General features: G+C 44.4%; 1 protein-coding gene across 1 annotated transcript in view; it reads left to right on the top strand.

The window, feature by feature from the left end:
• LOC147692375 (cytochrome P450 2G1-like) overlaps positions 1-23,669 on the top strand; it is a 484,584-nt gene that overhangs the window by 99,469 nt on the left and 361,446 nt on the right. The window contains exon 3 of the mRNA XM_086939525.1: positions 11,313-11,462. Coding sequence (XP_086795651.1) covers positions 11,313-11,462 — 150 coding nt within the window. The remainder of the gene's footprint in view (positions 1-11,312; positions 11,463-23,669) is intronic.

Here is a 23,669-nt window from a genome sequence, read left to right as displayed (position 1 = left end):
CAATTAGGTATGTACCTAAAGTACATGGTATCAATTTAGAGAGAGAACAGTTGGGCTGTGGGTCTGATTAGCAGGCCCGCAGCCACACTAAAGTCGAAAAACCAGAGTATCACAGCATAAAGTGGGGGTGACCATAGGAAGCAGACCCTACTCTCCTACAATAGGTAGATAAAACATTCTGCTCAGTAATCCATTCATTAACTCTGCCTAATACAAGTCTTGCAGCTATTTTCTGTAAAGTGTCAATTAGGCTTATCGGCTTATAATTGCTGGGACTAGCGCGGTCTCCCTTTTTATAAATGGGAATAATTTCGGCCCCTCGCCAGGTGTCTGGTATTATCGCACCTTTGGCAATGCATTTACGATGATAAACATGCATCAATCCAGATTTTCCTATCCTGTTTATAAAGATCGGACGAAATGCAATCTGGGCCTTAGTTAAGCTTGCCCATCTATCCTCGTCATAATCTTTCTTCGCCTTAAGTTTACCTTTTTATAATTTACCCTTGCTGCTTTAACCTGTTGGGGGACTCCCGTCTTTATTGCCTTGGAGAGCTCTCAAAATGCGGTACCACATGCCTCATTATACTACTTGGACCCTTTTGTATGGAGAGGCTTAAATTGTTTCCTGATTTTTGTAAACAGAGACTTCAGTTTTAGAAAATGATCCTCATGAATCTTCATAGTATCTGGTGAAGTATTACCATTAGGATCTAGAGAACTCATCAAAGCAAGTGTCTCTTCCGTGGAGGATCTAATCTGATTTTGTAGGGCATCGTCCCCTGAGACCACTGCCCATTTTAACCAGCGGCAGTCTTGGGACATAATCACCTCTCCTATCTTAGATACAGTTTTTGCCTTTGGGAGGCCCAAACCAATCCTTGTTAGGGTCAATAGTCGGGGTTATGATCACTCTCTGGTCTATGATGTACCACCATATCCAGAAGTCTAGCCCAAAGTTCTAAACTTGTAAATATGTAAACAATCCTGCTACTTCTGGTCCCATTAGAAAATGTAGAACAACCTTCTGAGTCTGAGAGATTTCTCCCATTAGTAGCTCTAATCCCACGCCCTAGTGATAAACTTTACAATTGGAGCGCCGCCTCAGTCCAGTTATTAATTGGATTTAGCGAAAGTGGAGGCACCCCCCAATTCTGATCCTCCTCCATAGTGAGGCTACAATCGTCTATACCTAATGGCTCAAATGAGCAATTGAAGTCACCCACAATAACGAAGGCACATGAGCCATCCATACCGTCCATAAATGTGTCTAATTGGGCAATGGTTGGTGAGGCTTTCCCACCCGGTAACCCTCGCGCATAGACATTGATTAATATAAAATCTGGTTCACCCTTGTAGGAGATCTTAATAGGGAGGATATGAGGACTGTCTATTGATAGTTCCTTTATTTGGGGGGATTGTTGTTGTTTAGCCCATATGACCAGTCCCCCACTAGGTCTCCCCTTTTTATTTGCGATTGCCGCTTTACCATAAGCCAGAGAGCCCGGCCAGCAAATCGTATCTAATGGTCTCATGGAAAGCGATGAAATCGTGCCCCCCAACAAAGCACGACCAATCAGAGAACGTGGTTTTGTGGAGAAGCCCTGTGATATTCCAAGATAATAGGGACAGTACATGAAAGTGCGGACTCCCTAGATCAGCCTGGGATAAAGGCGGGGTCATAATCTGGTTCTTGGGCTCCGAGTCATTGAATCTATCATTTAAAACTAGATCAGCAATGGGAGAGGAAGCAGAAGATGCAACAAATATCGGGGTGGATGGTTGTAGTCAATCACATAAATCTATGTCGGAGAGAGAGGCATATCTATTGGACAAGGGAACCTCTTGTGGTCTGTTACTAAATCCTGAATGAACCCAGGGACACCTACCCATCTCCAAGTGTTTTACAACATTAGTGTAGTTTGGCCCTGGTTTATAAAAGTACCCCAATGGTAAGATGGACATCCCATCCATAGATCTACCCCTTACTTCACACAGATTATCCAACAAAAATGTTGTTGTGTGCACATTATTAAAACTGACAACAACGCAATCACCATACTCTTCCTTCCTAGAAGGACCAATCCATGATGTTCTTCTGGCCATGATCATAAACATGTCTACTCCCTCCTCCCAAAGCCTAGCCTCCTTAAGTCGAACATTAAACCAGTGCAAAACTTTACACAATAATTGATCTGTGGTTTCAGACTGTTTTTCCCACAGGGGTGGGACATTTTTCAATACAACTACTAAGGGAGTTGCAGCCGGAGGCAGATTAAGAACCAAATAGTTTGTTTGTGCCACACTACATCCGAGACCTCTCAGACCTTCAGACCCGTTGGGTATACAAGCTTGTCGATCCGAGAGGTGTGTATTGCAGATGTTATCCCTTTTTGGAGCTGTTGTATCTCTGTCATCACCCAGAGAGTTTGCTACAGATTGTGCAAATTCGCTGGATTGGTTCCCTGGATCATTGTGAACCCTGGGCACAACGGCAGACTTAATCGTTGTTACTGCGGGCAGGGTTGGATAGTATCATAGCAACTGTTGATTTAGTAATTGTCTTATTTGTGGCCTGTATATTCAGAACATCCGAGGTTGCCACCTCATTCCCCTGGCTAGCGTTTGTATTCATAAATGATTGCTTGGGATGTATGAGGAGGCCCTCAAGAGCAGCAAAACCTGACCTAACCAGAGATTCATGATTGCCCAAACGTTTCTCTATCTTGGCCAGTCTGTGTAATAGGAGTAAGGAAGGTAGTAAAAATACTCTCAATTTTCTTCCACTGTTCTAAATCACAGTTCAAATTAATATCATTCCTGAGTACATAATTAGCATCACAATCAACCGAATCGGCGTTAATTATTAGACTGCTTTCCTCGGCTAAAGCATGACCACAGGTTTTGTTTGACCTAGCCACTTTTGCTGTGCAGGGCCTTTGTGGACCTCCTTCCCGCTTCCTTTTTACCACCGGTTCTAGAGCCATTCACTTGGTAGTATTGTCCTAATATGTTTAACTATCATGAAACACTGTTGTAAAGTGCTCTGATACCCCTGGGTCAGGTCAGCGCTATATAAAACTCCATACATAAATAAAATAAATAAATAAAAATGATCTGAATGTGGAGATTACAACCTGCAGCATTGGAAGACCCCACCTTCAGGGCCTAGCTAGGCACAACTATAGACACCTGTTTCGAAATAAACACAGACTTGGTCCCTGACGCAGGTGTAGTATGGGATGCATGTAAATTAGTGGTCAGAAGTCAGTGCTTGGGACTCAGCTGGAGCATACACCACCAGTTAGACACAGACGACAAATGTATGGAAGATGCACTCATTAGCTTAGAAACCGCTGTGCCATGCAACACTGGCACCCAACAGGCCTTGGATAAACTGAGACAAAAGCATACTGAAGTCATAGTGCGACTGTGTTGCCTAAACTATGGCGCACCCTCAGCGTGCACTCATGCACCAGCTGACAGTGCGGGCAGACTGCTAGTGAGGATGATCAGGCAGGAGCAAGTACAACAGCCGGTCCTCTCATTAAGTTCTACAACAGGGCAGTTACTGACCTGCCTGCAAGACATTCATCAAGAATTCGCCGCCCACTACACTACGGTGTATAAATCAGCTACCAATGTAGATTCCATAGTACAAGTCTCTCTACCATCAGTGTCTGCAGTGAGCTGAGCCAATTACACTTCTTGAAATTCAATCGGCAATTCAAGGACTGGCAAAAGGTAAAGTGCCTGGCCCCGACGGGCTACCAGCAGAATATTACAAACCATATCAAACAGCTTTAGCCCCACAACTACTCGCAGTATTCCCCTGATCGCAAGAGAGATCTGTTTTACCAGTGACACTCTGCAAATCCTTGCTAGTATCATTGCCTAAGCCAGATAGGAATACACAAATTGCTAAGCTCGTATCATCCACTAGCATTATTAAACACAAACTACAAGATATTAACCAAAATATTAGAACATAGATTAGTCCCTTTGGTACTGAACCTAGTGCATGCAGATCAGATTTATTTTGTGCCCGCTCGTAATACATTCCTGAACGTGCGACACTTCTTCAGATTGGCTCACTAACCTGGAGAGTGCTGGCCACACTCAGGTTGGCTCATGCTCAACTTAGAGAAACAGTTTGACACACTAGAATGGGGCTTCCTAGTTGCCACTCTCAGCAAATATGGACTAGGCGCCAACTTCTTAAGACCTAGTTAAGTTATGATACACACAACCTACTTGCCGATCTTGCAAACCAATGTAAATCTGCCCTCTCTTCTCAAACTGACATGTCTGAGGCTCACGTACTCACTGATTTCTACAACTCTACCATCTCTAGCATCATGGATTCCACTGCTCCACTCCAACAAAAAAATGTCTCATCAAAAATATCCAAACCATGGTTCAACGGCAACCTAAACTCGGAACGTTGCAACCTTAGGGGAAATGAACGATCCTGGGGATCCAATCCATCCTCGGACCAGTTAAAAATCCTTAGTTCGGTAAGGAGCTCCTATAACAAACAAATCAAGAGAGCTAAGGCGGACTATTTCAGATCCCAACTCAATCAAGCCGCAAATTGCCCCAGGAATTTTTTTTAACTGGGAAACAAAAATCGGTAGAAGCACCAAACCACTCTGACTCCGAAGTCAGTCCTCCCTCATGTGATGATCCGGCTGCCTTCTTCACTGAGAAATCTAGGCTCATCAATATAAATTTGGAGACCAGGCAGTCTCTACTGCTATCAAATGGCACTGCGCCCCCCTGCCCTATTAGACAAGATCAAGCTGACAGTGCGGGCAGACTGCTAGTGAGGATGATCAGGCAGGAGCAAGTACAACAGCCGGTCCTCTCATTAAGTTCTACAACAGGGCAGTTACTGACCTGCCTGCAAGACATTCATCAAGAATTCGCCGCCCACTACACTACGGTGTATAAATCAGCTACCAATGTAGATTCCATAGTACAAGTCTCTCTACCATCAGTGTCTGCAGTGAGCTGAGCCAATTACACTATTAGACAAGATCAAACTGATGAGTAGAGACATTAATAAGATTGTACAGAGTATTAACCCATCAAATCACTTCAGTGACCCGCTGGCACCATCCATCTTCAAAGAAATCAAAGATGTCATCTCACCCATCTGGGCAAAGATTGTCAACACATCTCTGTCACAAGGAACGTTCCCAGAGTGCCTAAACGCAGCTCAGGTAACACCTATTCTAAATAAAACTACAGCAGACAGCACTGACCTCAACAACTTTCGCCCTATCTCTAACATCCCCACACTAGCCAAACTCCTAGCAAAATGATTCCAATCGCAACACTGTGCTCATATCGAAAATTTTAATCTCCTGGACCAACATCAATCTGGCTTTCGCAGTGGGCACAGCACCGAATAATCTCTTACTCACGTTATGGATGATATTTTAAAAATGCTTGACCAAAATGAATCGTGCCTCATCCTCCTGGACCTTTCCTCTGTGTTATATGCTGTTAATCACGACAACCTACTATTCATTCTAGAGCATAGGATGGGCCTATCTGGTACGTTGTTGCAATGGTTCTCGTCCTTCCTCCATCACAGATCATAAAAAGTGAAGGCCAACCACTCTCTCTCCCAGCCATCACTAGTATCCATGGGGTTCCCCCAAGGGTCCGCCCTATCACCTATTCTCTTCAACCTGTTCTTGGAACCATTAGCTAATGCTCTAAATTCCATGGACATTCTCTTCCATATGAATGCGGATGACACCTAACTTTATCTGAAAGTCTCCTCCCCCGACAACATAATTTCACTCAACACTATCCTATTGACTACTCAAAACTGGTGAACTGAGAACCACCTCCTGCTCAACACTTCCAAAACTGAATTCCTTCTCATTTCTCCTCCGAATCACACTCCTAAGTTAGACCTCTGGATGAACCACCTCACTGCCTTCAACTGCTCCCCCTCATTATTGACTCAGCTAAAGCTCTCAGAATCACTCTGGACAAGCACTTGAACATGACGACTCATATTAGCAATGTTTTCAAGGGAGCTAACCACCTGATGAGGACACACAGGAATCCCAAACCTTTTATCCCAGAAGCTGACTTCAAGCAAGTGGTCCAAGTGCTGGTTTTTCCGAGGATATACCAAGGCAGTGCTACGCTCTGTGGTCTCCCCAAATATACCTTGGCCCCACTAAGGGCGTCATTGAATGAAGCGGCCAGATTGGTCACCGGTACCAAAAACGATGCGCACATCTCCCCAGTCTTAAAATCACTAAATTGGCTACCCTACGAAGCAAGAATACAGCTAAAGATTGCCTGCCTATCACACAAAGCCCTCCATTTCAAAACCCCCAGTTATCTAGTGCAAAAGCTGGAGCTATCCGAAGGGGTTAGACCCTCTAGGAGTGCTACCTCCCTCCTCCTGAAACCTCAGATCTTTCGCAAAAGGAGAATGTGTCACCGAACTTTCTCCGGCTCTGCTCCGAAGATCTGGAACTCTCTCCCACCAGAAATATGGAGAATCTCCTCCAAGGTTACTTTCAAAGTGGTGTGGTAAATATTTGATTTACCGTCCTAATTTCTATGCAGGTAAGTACTTAAACAAAGAATAACTCAATCGGAAAGAAAGACGCAGAGTCCGTGGTGTTAGAGTTCTTAGGGGTTTTATTCCTTAAAGGAATGGTTCTAGAACTGGATATCAGATTCCTGACACCTCTGGGGTTCAGGAAGGGATAGAGCAATGCTTTATTGACAATACATAGCTTTTATACTTAAATCACAGAATGCAAACCAATACAGTAGGCGTAACAGCTGAGAGAAACGAGATAAGAGCATACACGTGTTAGCAATACGTAATCAGAAGGCGTGAACATAGGGGTGTGTGCTAGAAAACGTCACCTAAAAGTGTCATAAATGGGTGGGTTCATAGCAGAATCTTGCAGTGTCAGCAGAAAACTAAGGTCTGGATGCGCGCACAGCTGCATGACGTGTGATTTACGTGAAACTGGAGGGTGCAGGGGACTTGACATTTACACTAGAGGAAAGAGACAGAAGTCTGGCATGTCAGATCAACTCGTACCTATATCATATCTGATATCTGATGTTTGGGAACCATATTATCTGGAAGGAAAGGTCTCTTGGACAGAGGCTATTCTATACTGACTGTGAGTGCGTGTATAAGCGTCTAAGTGTCTGCATGAGATGCGAGGGGGCATGGGCCTACCATGGTAACAGAGCTATGAATTACTTGCATGGAGACAGTAAGGCCGGGCCCTTTGCTCTGCAGCTGGAAGGATGTTCACTTGAACTAGTAGGCAGGAATGCATTTTCGAGGAGCGGAGCAGATAATTCGAAGGTTGAATACAGTCTTGGCAGGCAACAGGCTGAGCTAAGCGCCGTGAGCCGTGCAGGGAGTAAGGCAGAGGTCACGGGTACAGAGGCAGACCCAGGCTGAGGCATTCAGAATCTGAAGGCAGGAAAAGGCTCGATGGCAGAAAACAGGGCCTAGCTCGCACAGAGCCAGAAATACAAAAAGTGCACCATACAAAGACGGTGGCAAGGCATACTTAGGAACGGAATATTCAACCCGTTCAGGGCGGATCTGAAAGAGTACATGTTAACGTTGGACGCAAATGTATTTGCGTCTTCATAGCTGACACAGGAGGGAAGTTACATGCACTTTAAGCTCGTACATGGAGACGGTGGGGTACACGTTAGGGAACATATCTTGACCATAAAATTTATATTTCCTCAGTGGAAGTAAAAAGATTCCTTATGAACAAGTTCCTACCTTAATAGGGTGCTGGATTGTCTGCTCTAATGCACTGGACTTACACCTTTAGGCCCTGCGCTGGATGTTATTCTTGTTTTTTTTTTCCTTCTCAAATCTTTTTTCCCCTCCTAGTTCGCTATGTACCAGTTGTTATCTTACTCTTTTTCAACCCCTTCATTTGTATCCATTCTTGAGCTGCGAGTTCTATTTTGATATGTGCTCTGTTTGGTATCCCGATTTGACCCATGTACTGCAACTTTTACCTTCCTGTCCCTCCAATTGTAAATCGCTGTGATATCCCTCGGGATCATGTTTGCACTATATAAAACTTTATAAATAAAATAAATAAATACTGTTAAAATCAAAATGGGCCCTTGCATATCAAATCAGATCCCAATTGAAGTGGCACCAGACCGTGCTTCCCACTCTCCCCACTGCTGTTTTCACTGGCCATTGAACCACTAGCCGTGTCTTTGCATAGAGTGGGGAAAGTCAGGGGCATCTCTATGGGGGCAGCATGCACTGAGTCTCCCTATACACAGACGACTTGTTAATATACCTCCGGAACAGTCTGAGCTGTGCGAAGAAATAGAAAGAGCGTTATCAGAGTTCGCCTCTGTGTCAGGACTCCGAGTAAACTGGGGGCAATCATGCTTGTACCCATTCACAGAGGCAACTTCTTAGCCAGCTTTGGTTATCAGCAGCACACAGGTATGCTGGCAACAGTCGGCATTCGAGACTTAGGTATCCAAATTTATCAAGAACCAGGGGATCTCCTTGAGGGAAACCTCTGATGTGCAATAACAGCAGTTAGGTCACAAATGACATTCTGGTGCACTCTCCTGTTGACCACAATGGGTCGCATTGCACTTCTAAAAATGGTGGTGCTTCCAAGGCTCCTTTACCATTTTGCAAATTTACCCCTATGCATTAAGCCCACATTCTTCTGCATGTTTGAACATGATATGCAACAGTTCGTATGGCCCTGCATGAGTAGTAGAGTAGCACTGACCAAACTTTATCTGCCAACTGACCCCAGAGGGCTGGCTGTGCCCCACATGGAGCACTGCTACCTAGCGACCCAGCTACAGTGGGTGGCTCACTGGATCAGCAGCCTATGATTAACAGATACTGCCACACATCAACCAGACTCCACCCCTACCCAGATCATAGCGTTATTTCACCCTGGCAGGAAAGGAGCACCGCCTACCCAACTAATGACGAAATTTGCTGTGGTTCCATGAGCACTGTCTCTGCTCTTACTCGGCACACCTAGGCAGAACCGAGCAACCACTACCAAAGAGCTCAACTAATGGGACAAAGCAGGAATCCAAACCCTGGGGAACCTATACCAGGACAAGCAGCTTATGCCGTTGACACGCTATTCTATGAATGCAATTTACCAAAAGGCCAGTTTTTACTGCACACTGCACTGATACAGGCACTGCGGACATTGTGGGAAGAGGTGACACAGGAGCCCACAGCTCACCTCACAATACATTATCTCCATGTCATGGGCACAGGGCAACACCTCAATAGATGGTTTGCAAATTCACTGTGAGTTCACACGGCACATCCACTGACATTACTTAGGCAACGCTGGGACACAGATTTACAGAGACAAACCAGCAATCATGAATGGGCAGCCATCTTAGAGGGGCCCACACCTATTGCTCAGACCACCAGGTTCTGTCTCATACAGTACTTCATACTGCAAAGGGCTTACATGAAACCAGCTAAGGTCAATCAATACTTTGGTCATAATGATGTTCATTGCCCCAGATGTAGGATAATGGATGGTGAATTCCTACATGTGCTGTGGGCCTGCCCTACACTCACCACTTATGGGGAAGCAGTCATAATGCACCTAGCAGTGCACCTGTGAGGTGTGCCTCCTGGGCCTTTATCAGATGTCCCAAAAAAATAAACTGACATCCCGATTCACAGACCTCAGGCTCATTGTAGCCAACAGCCTCATCACCTGCTGCTGGAAGTCCCCAGAAACCCCACCATTGAAAGCCTGGTACCAATCCCTAATGTCCTGGGCCCAGACAAAGAGCTTAGCGCTGCACCGTGAAGACACAATATGGCTGTGGGCACTGCTGCTGGCAGCAGCGTGGGATGTGATACTACTGGATTTCCACAAATCCTTGTAGGGATATGTGGAGCCTCATGAAACCTCTCAAGAGGTAAATGAGGCACAATCGCAAATAATCAATACAGAGTAAGGCAGATGCCAGCATGTGACTTAGATCTAGGGTCTCTACAGCACCCTAAATGGTGGGCGCCTCACATACACACCTGGGCCAATTCATAATCATCTGTAGAGCAAGGACAGATATTACACAAGCCTAACACATAGAAAAGTGGAAGGATGTATCCTAACGGCTAGGGGGGTCAACCTAAAATCTTGGAAACTGGGTTCGAGTCTCGGCAATGATGCTCAACATCCTGTGATTGTGGGCAAATCACTTAATCTCCCCATGCCTAAAAAAAATGAATGTGTCCTCATGTAATGCAACTGGTGCTCATGTAAAGCGCTCTGATACCTGATTTTGGGTCAAGTTTGCACTATATAAAACGTTGGGGAAAAAAAGGTAACACATTCCACTGGACGGTGGCGGCACACTGCATAGGGCGACTGTTAACTCCCCACCCTGTTGATTATGAAGACCTTATCCACAGTTTTAACTTTCTTTTGCTTAGTACCCCATCACGATCGGTATGCTGCATGGAATACATAAACTGAAAATCAAGCATGTTATATGTGTACAGTAACATTCAGTTGACGCTTCTCTTCTGAAATGTATAAATGCAAATGGCCATTGTTGAAATCTGATTGTTAACCATAAACTTTATAAACAGATGTAAACAAAAAAGGAGTTGCCTGCTTACAGATAATGGCACTGCCTGATATGCTGCAAGATCAGTACGCAAGCCGAATGGAAATATAATAATTAATATGCTCTAAAAGAAGTACCATACATCCCATATGGGAAATCTGATAGACCCTGGTTGTCTGGATGAAAATGCCCAACTTTCACTGCTAGATACGCCTAGGTATCTTCAATTCTCCCAGCTCAGAAAGTATCACTCAATTTTCTTACGGACACACTCTTTGCATTTGAGTGAATTACTTTTTATAATTGATCATTGCTCATGAATTTTGAAAAGTGTGCTTTAAAATTGTAAGCTGGCCATATTCTTTGTAAAAAGCTTTGGGGGATAAACAATCCAACTTCACTTCCGAGAAGGATATGGCTTGGTCCCTGTGCTAAATTGCTTGGTGCAATATGGCGATTCTAATACAACATTTTGGGTGATTGGTTTTAGTTCCCATTTCAGCTTTGTCTGTGCATGGAGTAACTAACATGTACCCAACATGATTTATTAGGCTAATACTTCTTGTACAAACGCTTTGATCTCAATCCACATTCAATCTGAAGCATGAGGTTAACAAACACAGAATTAGAGCATGAATATTTTAGGCATTCCTTTGCAGATGTTTGACCTCTTTCTGTGTTTGCAGGAGTATCAATTGCCAACCACAAGAGGTGGAAACAGCTCCGTCAATTTTCCATTATGACACTGAAAGATTTTGGAATGGGAAAAGGTCTCATAGAGGACAAGATCAAGGAAGAAGCCCAGTGCATGGTCCAGGTGTTCAGAAACACAAAAGGTAGGCAGCAATTATTTGGTTGAAATAGTAGATTTTTATTTCATGTTATATCATTGATAAGGAAGCTGAATCATGTGATATTTTGGTCGAGGAATATCACAAGATTTTAAACATCCAGGTGGAAGTTATAAACTTGTTCTAGCACTGTGGTGACAATAGCCTTATCAACCCGTTTGCCGCGGTTACGATTTCGCGGCAGTGCGGCACTTCCGCAAAACGGGCGGGCCGCGTCGGCCGTTGGACATGCGCAGCACTACGAAGGTAGTGCTCGTGACGTCCAGCGGCCGACGGAAGCAATAAAGGGGTTAAAGGATAATATATCTGGGGAAGCCACAGAAAATGGTTAAATCCTTTTCCGTCAATTTTGCAGTTCCACTCCCATATTTAGAAGTGGAAGAACAACATGTTTTTCACCTGTAGAGGCTCATCTGACACTTCCAGTGGAATCCCTAGACCTGGCAACCTGTCTGCCAGTGGACATCTAGATCACAGTGGCAGTCTCTTTGCTATGCATTTTCCTGCTTTATGACCTCCACATGAAGCTTAATTGGTTCAGGGAGGTAAAACAACAGTGGCAATGATGTGCTAGGTTAGGTTACAGCTCTGTGAGAACCCAGAACTCCACATGTATACGCTCCGTTTCAGGCACATTTGCAAAGATCAGACATATTTAGCGCAAGACTTCACTTAATAACAGCCACATCCCATGCAAGTGCTATGTCAGTGCTAGCTTTACATCATGGTGGGTGTACTCTGCAATGAACAGTAATCTGATCTGATCCCACCATCCTATAAATTTATTTTCTAGAGGGTAAAGAAGAGGTGGATATTAACACCTTTACAAAGTGAGGGAAAATAGCGCACCATTGAAATTCTGCTACCCGAGTGGGAATGCTGTTGATGTGTAACCATATGAGAAAGCAAGACAAATATTGAGGCTGACACTGTGGAACCCCATAAGAATCAAGATCAGCAGCATGCTGCCACCAGCAAAACCATCTCCAATTGAGTATGTATCCTCGTGGACCACATTCTGTCATATAGATACTTCTTTGCTATATACTGTGTTAAGTTAGCATGAGCTTATTAAATGTTTAAACGCCATTTTTCCTTTTGGCTTTAGTTTGCACACAACACATATTTGTTATTATAGCTTTCAACCTAGAAGAGCGATGTGATGTACTTGAGAATAATATGTTATTGCTCTGATATCAGTTTTTCTTGGTACACTGTCTGCACAGTGAGTGCTGAAACCTCTAAGAATAACTCGAACACAGTGTTGTTGTGAGGTCTGATCTTCGCACCACTTTAGACATAACACAAATAAAGTTGCTGCCAACATCGTGCTCTAAGCGGGTTTAAGATAGAGTTACTGGGAATGCAAGAAAACACACTTGATGATGCCTTGCATGCAGAGAGCTGGTGGAAGAAGATGTGATCCTCTGCCACTGAGATTTTGAGGTATGGGCCCGCCCTGCTAAAACCCAAAAGAGACCTTCATAGATATAATATATTATGCTAAATAGGGAGGGTGAGAAATAGGTGTTGTTAACTCCTATTCATTTCAGCATTTCAATATGCTATCACCGTTTGCTTACTATGGACTAGTAACTATGCTGATAACTATGATTCTTATAATATGTTTGCTTGTATTATATAAGATACTGCGTTTGAGAACCCTGCATTAGTAAATAAATATTTCAAATATGCACGTGTCCTTTTTTACTCCACGTTCTGGTTTGAAATGATTATAGAGTGAAAGAGTGTTCATGGGTTCCACGATACCTGAGTTAACCTAAGTTCATGTTCTGGTTTGTCTAAGCATTGGGAGTTTGTTATGACCAATGAGACACTGTAGCTAGCTCGGTAAGGGGATTTTGGGTACTGATGTGAGTTTTGGGCCATCCTAATTCACTGAGGTTCCAAATCTCTATGCACAGTTCTGTAGGAGAACGGAATCCCTGCTACATGGCGCCCAATCGTTGGTGGTCTTATATCATGACACTCGAGTAGTATATCATTCAATCCTTAACCCCTTCACTGTCGTTTCCGGAAAACGGTGGTGTCGGAAAAAACCTACCTATTTTTGAAATAGGTCTTTTCAAGCTTGATTCTTACTAAAACTGTTTCCTTGAATTACTACCCAGTTGTGCTACAAAGTTTCCTTTGTTTTTCATGTTTCCTGTGCTGTCATGGCTGCCGTGGACCTTCCGCAGCATAGCCGCATTGCGGTGCGAGATCATTTGTGGATGTACAATGTGCCTTTAGACGGCTTGGCTGTGATCATGGTGGTGAGTGCGGATGCAGCTTACCCTTACAAACTTTTTTATTCGTGGGTGACATTTCCGGAGGTGGACGCTGTTACTCAGGTGTTTCACACGTACACTCCCACGTCTGTACCTAATGAATATACTCCGTACAGGGCACAGGAAGTTCCTATTGACGTTTGGCAGCATCGAGTTTGGTTTGGTGGCGCCCTACCCCATTCTTTGACCGCTCCGAGATTAGGTCCTTTGTCCATTCCAGGCGCTAGTTGGCCTGTTTTGGCTGGATTTACTCCTCATCCTCTACACGGCAATTGTAACCTAGCTGAACTTCGACGACTACATGTAGTCGCAATTGCCGTGATTAGAGCCTTGGTGCATTACATGGGCTGTAATCTTTCGGGTGGAGCCCCGGGGGGTGCGGCGCTTCCGGCCGGACAGGGTGGTTTAAAGCTCAGTCCCGTCATGGTCAATGCCGTAATGGGCAAGAAACCCCAGGATAAGGATGATTTTCCTTTCTGGCTTGCCGAGAAATTTAACCAGCTGGAAGCTGTATTTCCAAATACGACTCCTGGTGAAAAACACCGGATTCTAACGCTTAGTTTGCCGAAAGATTTGGCCCCTGAGCTTGTTGACTGTGAGACATGGGGTAAGACTTTTGCAGCAGTCTATTCGAGGTGCTACGGCACTCCATCTATGGCTGTACTGCCTACGATCCTTAAACGTGTTCAGGATGATCACGGACCGGAGTCTGCAGTTGAGTTGGGTATGCGCCTGTGTGGCTCCTTTGATTTAGTTTGCGATCTCATCCTTTCTTATGTCAAGGGGGATGCAGTGAACTTTCAGGTTGCAAACGCGTTGGCGGCAATTCCCGATGCTGAAAAACCCCATCAGTTAGCAAGAATTGTTGTGGCGGCTTATAAAACCGTGGGTAGCAATAGTAAGGGTCTTAAGCCTTTTTCTGTTAAGGAGAAAAAGCAGCCCCAGGGACAAACTTCGGACACGGAAGTTCAGCCCAAGTCCAAAAAACAAAATTGGCCTAAAAAACAGAAACAGGGAAAGCAACAGCAACAACAACAAACACAGGTTTCTCGTCCTGCGTCTCCGCAACCTGCACAGTCAGAACGTGTTTATGATTTGCGCGATCACGCCATGATTAAATCTCCTGATAGATTTCAGGCTTCTGATCAACGCTCTCCTCGTTCCTTTCAGGAATCATCGGCTTCAACTACCGGTGGTGGAGGGGGCGGCCGTGGCCGGGGTGGTCAATAAGGACGTAACCAGCCCGCCCGAAAAACGGTGCTGTAAAGCAGGATGTCTCGACGCCCAAGAGACCGCAGTTTGCCAAAAAGAAAGTCGCGGCTTTAACAGCGCATCGATATGCCACAGATAGCGAGAACGCGGCTTCGGAATCTGACGTGGGCTCTGACCTTGCTGGACAGCGCGGCGGAGATTACCATAGCGAGAGAGGCCTCCACTACTGAAGGTGACAGCGACTGATACTTATGTTGTGATAGAAACAGCTGATACCAGAGTTGCTCCCCCTGATAGACTTTTTTTGTCCTGTTGATAGAAGGTGACATACAGCGAAACATAAAAGGGGTATTTTCGTCAACGTATGACATTTTGCTTTCGGAGGCTGACTGGCCCCCGCCTTTTGTTCTCGCAGCTCCGCGAGGGGAGGAGGTAATCCTCCCCAGTTTCGCGAACACTGTCTCAAAAGAGGAAGCGCTGCATTTTGCAAAAGAATGGGCTCTGGCTCTTGCACCGGCTGTGTACCGCAATCAATGTGGTTGGGATAAATTGTCCCCGTACCACGAGATTCCTTTACGGTCTCAGCTGCAGCCTCAACCACAATATCCCATACGACGTGAAGCCAAAGCTTCAGTCGCGGCTAACCTTGAACAATTGGAATATCAAGGTGTAATTGAAACGTGTGTGTCACCGATGAATAACCCTCTTTTTACTGTAAACAAGCCAGACGGCTCATATCGTTTGGTATTGGATTACCGGCATTTAAACTCGCATTGCCGTAACTGTGCAGTACAGAATACTCACGGCTCTGCCCTAGTGAATAGTCTTGTGCGTAAGCGGTTCAAAACCACGCTTGACATTTCCAATGGTTTTTATGCCCATAGATTGGATGGTCTAAGTTCCCAATGGACCTCCTTCACGTGCGGCGGTGTCCAAAAACAGTTTCGACGTTTACCTATGGGCTATAAGAATAGTCCTGGGGTTTTTTTTGCCCGCATAGTCTCTCTTTTGGAGAGAATCGACCCGGATGCTTGTTCGTATGTGGATGACATATATCTCACAGACGACGAACTTTGGGAGCATCTGTGTCGAGTCAACGTAATAATTTGTAACTTTGCAGATCTCGGTTACAAGTTTAACTTTGCAAAATCGCACATTGCAGAGTACACAGTGTTGTTTCTGGGCTACGAGCTCAACAATGAGGGAAAGGGTTTGGCTCCTCACTTCCTGGAGAAATGCGCCCAGTGGCGCTCTCCGACGACACTGAAAAAATTACAATCTTTACTGGGCTTCTTAAATTTCGGGAGAACATACATTCCTGAATACACCCAGCGTATCAAGCCTTTGTATGCTTTGATACAACCATCTATTTCCAATTCATGCTGGCTGCCTGAGCATTCAGCTATACTGCAATCTTTGCAAGCTGATCAGCTCGCTTCTGATTATTTACAGACTCGTGATAACCAGATCAACCTGGTGATAAGAGTTATCCCTGGGACGGTAGGTTTCACGTACCTAACTTTTAATGGAGATACAGTACCTATGGCTTACAAGTCACACTTGTACACTTCGGCTGAAATGCGATTTTCCACTGTGAAGAAAGTTTTAACGGCTGTGCAGATGGCAATTCTCAAGGAACGTGCCCTGTCACAGGGAAAACGCATGTTGGTTATTACCCCGTGTCCTGCCTTGGAGGCAGTTACGAAAGCCAGTGTACCGAATTCCAAAGCTTTGCACCCTCGGTGGATTCAATGGGCTGCATCCTTGACATCCCAGGATGTCACGTTTATTTTTGAGGCCACGTTACGGTCGCAGGAGTACTTGCAGTATGAATTCGTTCAACCGGCTCCTTTAGCAATGCGGCCTTTGGAGGATTTCCATTGCATCATTTACACTGATGGTTCGGTGCAGGTTGCGGATGGCTCTAAACATGCCTATGTTTCCGCATGCGCCATTGTGGTCGGTGCCATGGTGAACGATGAGTTCAAGTCCAGTGTCGTGCACACGCAGACACTAGGGGACTGCATCGCACAATTAGCAGAACTTCGTGCTCTGATGCTTGCATTAGAGTACGCTAATCCTTGTGTGACGACTTTGATCGTAAGTGATTCTTACTACTGTGTCCAGTCTTACAATGAGAACTCGTTCTTTTGGATTCAGAATGAATTTCGTGATTCCAAGGGTAGCACAATAAAACATAAAATTATCTGGGTACGAGTGGCTGAACTTAAGGAGAAGTTGCCACTTGTGTTTGTGATTCATACTCTTGGCCACCAGCGTATTGGAGTCCACGCTGTCGGTAACTCGCTTGCTGATGAGGCGGCGAAGTCAGCAGTATCGAAACACTTAGTTGCAGCAGTAACATGGTCCAAAAGTAAGATAGATGATGACATCTTGGCGGCTGTAGCTGCCACTGAGAAGGGAGGTAAATATCCTGCGGGGTTCCCTTCGAAGTACACATACCACTTTAGTCCCGATAAGGTTTCTTATGTGAAAATTCCTGATGTTGGTGAATGTTTGATTCCCAACTTGGATCGCAGGGCTACGTTGATTACAGCGGCGCATGAAGGTGTGGCGTCTGCACATGCGGGCGTCTCGGCCACTGTAACTCAGCTACAACAAAGGTTCTGGTGGCGGGGACTGTACAAACAGATGCGCGATTATGTCCTTCAATGTGACATTTGCCAGCAGATTAAGCCTTCAACTGCTGCGCGTCCGCCTCAGACACAGTTGTACATATCTAATAAACCACTAGGTTGTGTTTATTTAGATCACGGCGGTCCTTTTTCTTCTGATACTGCGTATAAGTACATCTTAGTAGCAGTTGATTCATGCACACGCTTTGTGTGGGTATGGCCCCATCGCAGCGCTGATTCACGGACTGTCATAAGACATTTGCGTGTCTTTGTAGGGATTTTTGCCTGTGGTACCTTCCATTCGGATCAGGGTCCGGCTTTCGCCTCTAAGGCGTATAAGGATGCTATGATTTAGTTGGAGGTCCAAGTCAAGTTTTCGTCTCCATACAGACCTAAGGGTAATAGTGTAGTGGAGCGAATGAACTGTGACTTAAAGCAATCTTTGACAGCACGAGTTATAGGCACTGGCAGAAACTGGTTGGCCCATCTCAATGGCGTGCAGCGTGCTCTTAATAATCTCCCTAGAAGGTCTCTGGGTGGGCGGACCCCGTACGAAATGCTCTTTGGTATCAAGATGTATGTCCCTGACCTCGACGGTCTAAACTGCGTGGCCCAGGCCTCGGCCTTTGACGTAGATGAACATTGCAATGTTTTACAGGATGTACAAAAGACCTGAGACAGTCTTCCTAAGGAACATTTGCCCTCCACATCGGATGTTGCGTTGCAGATCCCGGTAGTTGGCTGGCTACCCCAAGTTGGAGAACTGGTTCGAGAGAAGATCGATAACAAGAAAGAATTTGGTCCTTCGTATCGAGCTCCAGTTCCCGTTCTTGGAGTGAAGGGCACAAGAACAGTTATTTTACCACCACTTCCAGGTCGTAAGGAAAACAGATTTATCTCTATTGACAATGTCAAGATACACAGGGTGGCCGATTCTTCATAGCATGACACCGGCAGTCTCCTGTCCTTCAATTGTGAGAAATTCTGTGTTGGCCACTACTTCTAATGCTGAACCAGAAGTGGCCCTCGAGATGCCTGTTATTTCCAGTCCTTTATTAACTACTTTTCCTGTTAATGACAATGATGACCTGAATTACACCTATCCAACTGATTTATCGATGCCCGATTTGCGGACTTGTTTGGCCACAGAATCCAGGTTCTCCTTTGACTCTGTTTCAGTACATTCGAAAAAACCCTCACGTTTTGCAATTTATGCCAGTTTATTTAAAAAACATTTTTTGATTCCCCCTTGGACATATATTTGGCTGATTCTTTTTTCAATTTATCTTTTTATGTCAATTGGTTTTGTGTTTTATTTTTTCCGTCTGATCGATGGACACTATGTCAAAGAGAGAACAGGCATTCGACACCTTAATGGAACATTGGCCCCACTTTCCTCATCACATTCTGCACACAGACTGAAGAGAGACTTGAATGTTGTTAACATCACTGCTTGGCCTGTTCTTGATGGGATAGTGTGGGATGCAGTTAAATTTCAGATCCATTGCCCCACTGAAGTAGTTAATGTCCCTAATGTGCTCAGAGTAAACACGGGGGATGTAGTGAAGCAAGACATACGTTCGGATGATTGGGACATACAGGCCGTTGAATCGTTATTCTCTGACTTACAATATTATGCTGCCTTTGATGCTGAAGATTTATATTTAGATTCTGCTATTTATGGTGAATTATTTTGCTTTCAACATTTTGGTAATCATTATCTACACAAAACAAGTTCCAGAAGGAATACTGTAAATTATACACAGTGGGAACATTGCCCAGCACCGTTACAGGGCAGCTCCAGTACATTTTTGAAAAAGTACACATATTTTACCGACTTTAATCAATCAAGTCCTGAGTCTTTTTATTTTAAAATGACACAAAAGCCCATGTCCAAGGTTAGACTTACCAATACAAAATTATTGTATTCAAAGTCTTATCTAGACAAATTAGCTGTAGAGGGCTACGAGCTATGGAAGGAAACAATTGACCTTAAATCAGTTTGGGGTTCTAAAAGTTGGCAGGTACAAGGCGTTGAGGCTTTGCACCGTGCATGTCTCATCCGAAATCATATGTTGTTTTTAAATTCAACCATTTTTCAGACAACATGCTTTGGATTGGCAACTTCTAAAAAATTAAATACACCTACTATCCCTGATTTGGAGGAATATTCCGGTTGGAACAATTTTACACAGTTTTCCATTCGCCAGTTGCAAACACTGTTGCACAATTCTTCCTTTAATATATCCAGTTTGGATTAGAAGGGTTGCCTAGTGTGGCACAGAAACTCTGATTCGTGACAGCGACGTTTTTCTGGGTTTAGCTGATGGGTTTACACAGGTCAGGCCTGATCCCCATTTTGATAATGAACATTCAGTCACCACTTACTCAGTGGGCAAATTATGTCAGAATTGGCTTCAGCATTCCACATTGGCTGCAGTTAAATCACATCTATTGAAGCTGAATGATAATGTGGATTTAAATGATTTCATAAAAGGCCCGGCTAGTGGTAGATCAAAGAGATGGATTTATGCGGTTTACAATGAAATCTGGAAACTATCACAGATTGAAGCTGCTAAGCGCCTTAGAGCAATTGATCAAGCAAATTTAGAAAAGGTGCTTGCTGTTGTGGATAACAGTATTAATATGCTTTCTTCACGCATTTACACGTTAAACAATATTGTGACTTCTGTTATTGATATTTTACATGATGGAGTGTCTGTGTTATACCATGGTCAAAATCAATTCCGTTCTGTAATGCAATTTGCATGGACCCTGCAGACACTTAAGGCTGGTCGAGTGCCCTGGATTTACATGAACGTGTTCTCACTCTTTGCCCCATTTAATTTTACAGATAAACAACGCATGCTTTCAATGCGTGATGCATCATTTTCCATGTTACACATTGAGAGGTTGGAGTCTTTACCGTTCTCTGTTGCTAAAGACACTGCTACTACATGGCTTATCCACGGTTTAATCACTTTACCTTTTGCCTTATACAAATTCACAAATTGTATGCGCTATATTGCGATAGGTAGATATGAACCCTTAGGAAGCGCATTTCTCCATGAGGCATGGTCCCTTCCATTCACTTATAGGTGCCTGGAATAAGAGAAAGAAGTTTACCCTAATGGGGAGGAATGCACGGAGTCACCTGACCGTTCATTGATATGCAGACACATCCAGTTACACGGTTCTTGTAATCAGGACCGGCCAAATTTAGCCTGTGTTTTGAAAGGCACACCAGTACCCGCAATCATTCCGACTTTCACTTTGCTGGCGAATGGTAGTTATTTACTGTTGAATAGTGAGGATTGTTGTGGGTTAATAATTGGTATCGCTTATGTGGTAACAGTATCAGAGCGTGTGGTCTGTTGCAAATGTTCTGTATCCTTCTACACATGGGAATTCAGATGTTTCCATCTGGCCGCGCATCCCAACCTTGAAGGCAGAGTTCAATGGTATGAGTAGAATAAGAGCCCTTTTGTCTCAAAAAGAAGTGGCCCTGAGTTCGGCCCGAGAAACTTTTGTCCTTCACATAGCTAACACGCGCACAGAGGTGCAGGCGCTTTTGAATACTGACTTACTGTTTCATTTTTGCGAGCTAGTTCATCAAATCTTTAATGCCTCCTCCACGTCTGGCCTTGCTCACTTTTTTAAAATAGTTAGCAGTGGTCTCGTGACTTCTTTTGAGAAAATATTTGGAGTCGTCCCTGCATTCTTTCATTCTATATTTTCAAGTCTGTTTGGTGGATTCCCTATTTTGCTAGCATTGGCTGCAGGCATTTTGATAATATTTTGTTTTATAAAACATGGATGCCCGTCCTGCACTAGAAGCCGCTCGGCCCCACTTGGCACTGTTTCGTGACCGGATGCTTGATTACTATGGCACCCTGCCGCTTTGCGACTTTAAGCACGGCATTTGGATTATCGTTTCGATTTTCCTATTTCACATGTGTCCAGCCTGTGTTTTATTGCCTGAACTGCGATTTTGACTGGGCCCTTGATTTGTGTCTCTGCTTGACGGTGTCTCCTGCCGTCGATTTTAATCATCTGATGAGCCCCGTAGTTGCTCACAAGTTGGTTTGTTCTGGCAAAAGGATTATGGCCTTGGCAGCGATGCATGGACTAATGGGTAATTGGGACATACTCGCAGCGGCGCATGAGTTCTTGGCTCATAGCTTTCTTGAGAACCCACCGAGTTGTCCTCTGATGATGCTAGAGGATCCAGTGCTGGAGGAGCACGTATGTTCTTTCCCACTACTTAATTGGATGGCTGAACTGTTTTCAGGTGATGACAGTGATTTCATGTTGGAAGCTGTTGCTGCATATTTTGCATATTCTGTCCAATCATGAGATGCCTTGGTGACTTTGATTATTTAGGCACGTACCTGTTTGTATTTTTTGGAAGGTGCCTTTTTCTTACGAACAATTGTTTTTATACGCCTCAGGCCTATTACCTTGTACTAAAGGGGCCATGCGTTGAAGTGTTTTGATAATTTTGTTTGACCACTGTAGGCATTCATATATATTTTTTGAAATTTTGCTTAGCTCATTCTTGTTGAACTCTGCTTTCATGTTATGCCTCTATTCTAGTGTTGGCTTTCCTTATTTTTGACCGTGCTCGGATCATTGGGGGGGTGTCATATAGATACTTCTTTGCTATATACTGTGTTAAGTTAGCATGAGCTTATTAAATGTTTAAACGCCATTTTTCCTTTTGGCTTTAGTTTGCACACGACACATATTTGTTATTATAGCTTTCAACCTAGAAGAGCGATGTGATGTACTTGAGAATAATATGTTATTGCTCTGATATCAGTTTTGCTTGGTACACTGTCTGCACAGTGAGTGCTGAAACCTCTAAGAATAACTCGAACACAGTGTTGTTGTGAGGTCTGATCTTCGCACCACTTTAGACATAACACAAATACAGTTGCTGTCAACATCGGGCTCTAAGCGGGTTTAAAATAGAGTTACTGGGAATGCAAGAAAACACACTTGATGATGACTCTGAGGTTCCGTGACGATTTGAACCCGTGTTTTCAATATTGTCGGAAATACATAATATTGGTATCAGCGAACCGCAAATGATCCATTTAGCATATCCTGGTGTTTTCGCTACGCTACGAGCAAGAGCACTCCTGTTATGAACACATTTCCGATCTACCCATGGCATCCATCTTAGAACATGGCAGCCATTTTTGTGTTTCTTGCCCTCACATATGCAATAACCTCTGATCACTTCATTTCGTTCAAGGACACGTAGCCTTAGCCGGAGATTCACCTCTCTAGTGACACGTGCACCTTAAACCAGATCACGCTGTAGCTACATGACTCGACAAAGGCTGCCCCCTCTGCCCGAGGCCAGTCCTGCTAAACTGGTCTTCGTGTCCATTGTCCTGATCACGATTAGACGGCCGAAGCTGGTAGCCTTGCCCATTTACGACCCACAAACATCTCTTATCCCGCTTTTCTATCTTCTGCACCTGGCTCTGCTCCTTTCCTTCTGGGCCTTTATTAGGGGGAGGTAACGAACTTTACGATGAGGCGGTCCGGGTCCTGAATAGAAAGTTGACATGAGATTATGATGGAAAAGTGGGAACCTCTCATTCGCAATGTTGTGTCATCAGATATTGTCGACGATTCCTGTGCAATACCAAATATTTATTGTTTAGGACACAAAGGTTTGGGAATGTACTAACATGTGAGGAATTTGCCTTAAGCACAAATTTACGTATATAAGGAGCAACCCTCTTTGTACAAATCGAACAGTCTCCTAGACTCTGCCCGTGTGTAGATTCTGTGATTTCTGTGTCCCTGCAGTAATAAACCTTTGGTCTTTGACGCCACCATCGAGAAGCCCGTGTTTCTGTTTATTTGTGCACCAAGGCAGGTGGAACTCCGGGGTCTTTGGGTGTTGTTCCCTGACACCTCTGGACGGAACCGAAAAGTCCAGAACTCCAATTGGCGCCCAACGTTGGGCGACGTCATTCGGTACCGGTCCAAAAGCCTGAAGAGTTCGAGAAGCTTCGTGTGAAGATTCCTGAGGG

This window comes from Lissotriton vulgaris, chromosome 9 (genome assembly GCF_964263255.1).
Source record: "Lissotriton vulgaris chromosome 9, aLisVul1.2, whole genome shotgun sequence".
In the NCBI taxonomy this organism is placed as follows: domain Eukaryota; kingdom Metazoa; phylum Chordata; class Amphibia; order Caudata; family Salamandridae; genus Lissotriton; species Lissotriton vulgaris.
This window is presented reverse-complemented; position numbering and strand designations above follow the sequence as displayed.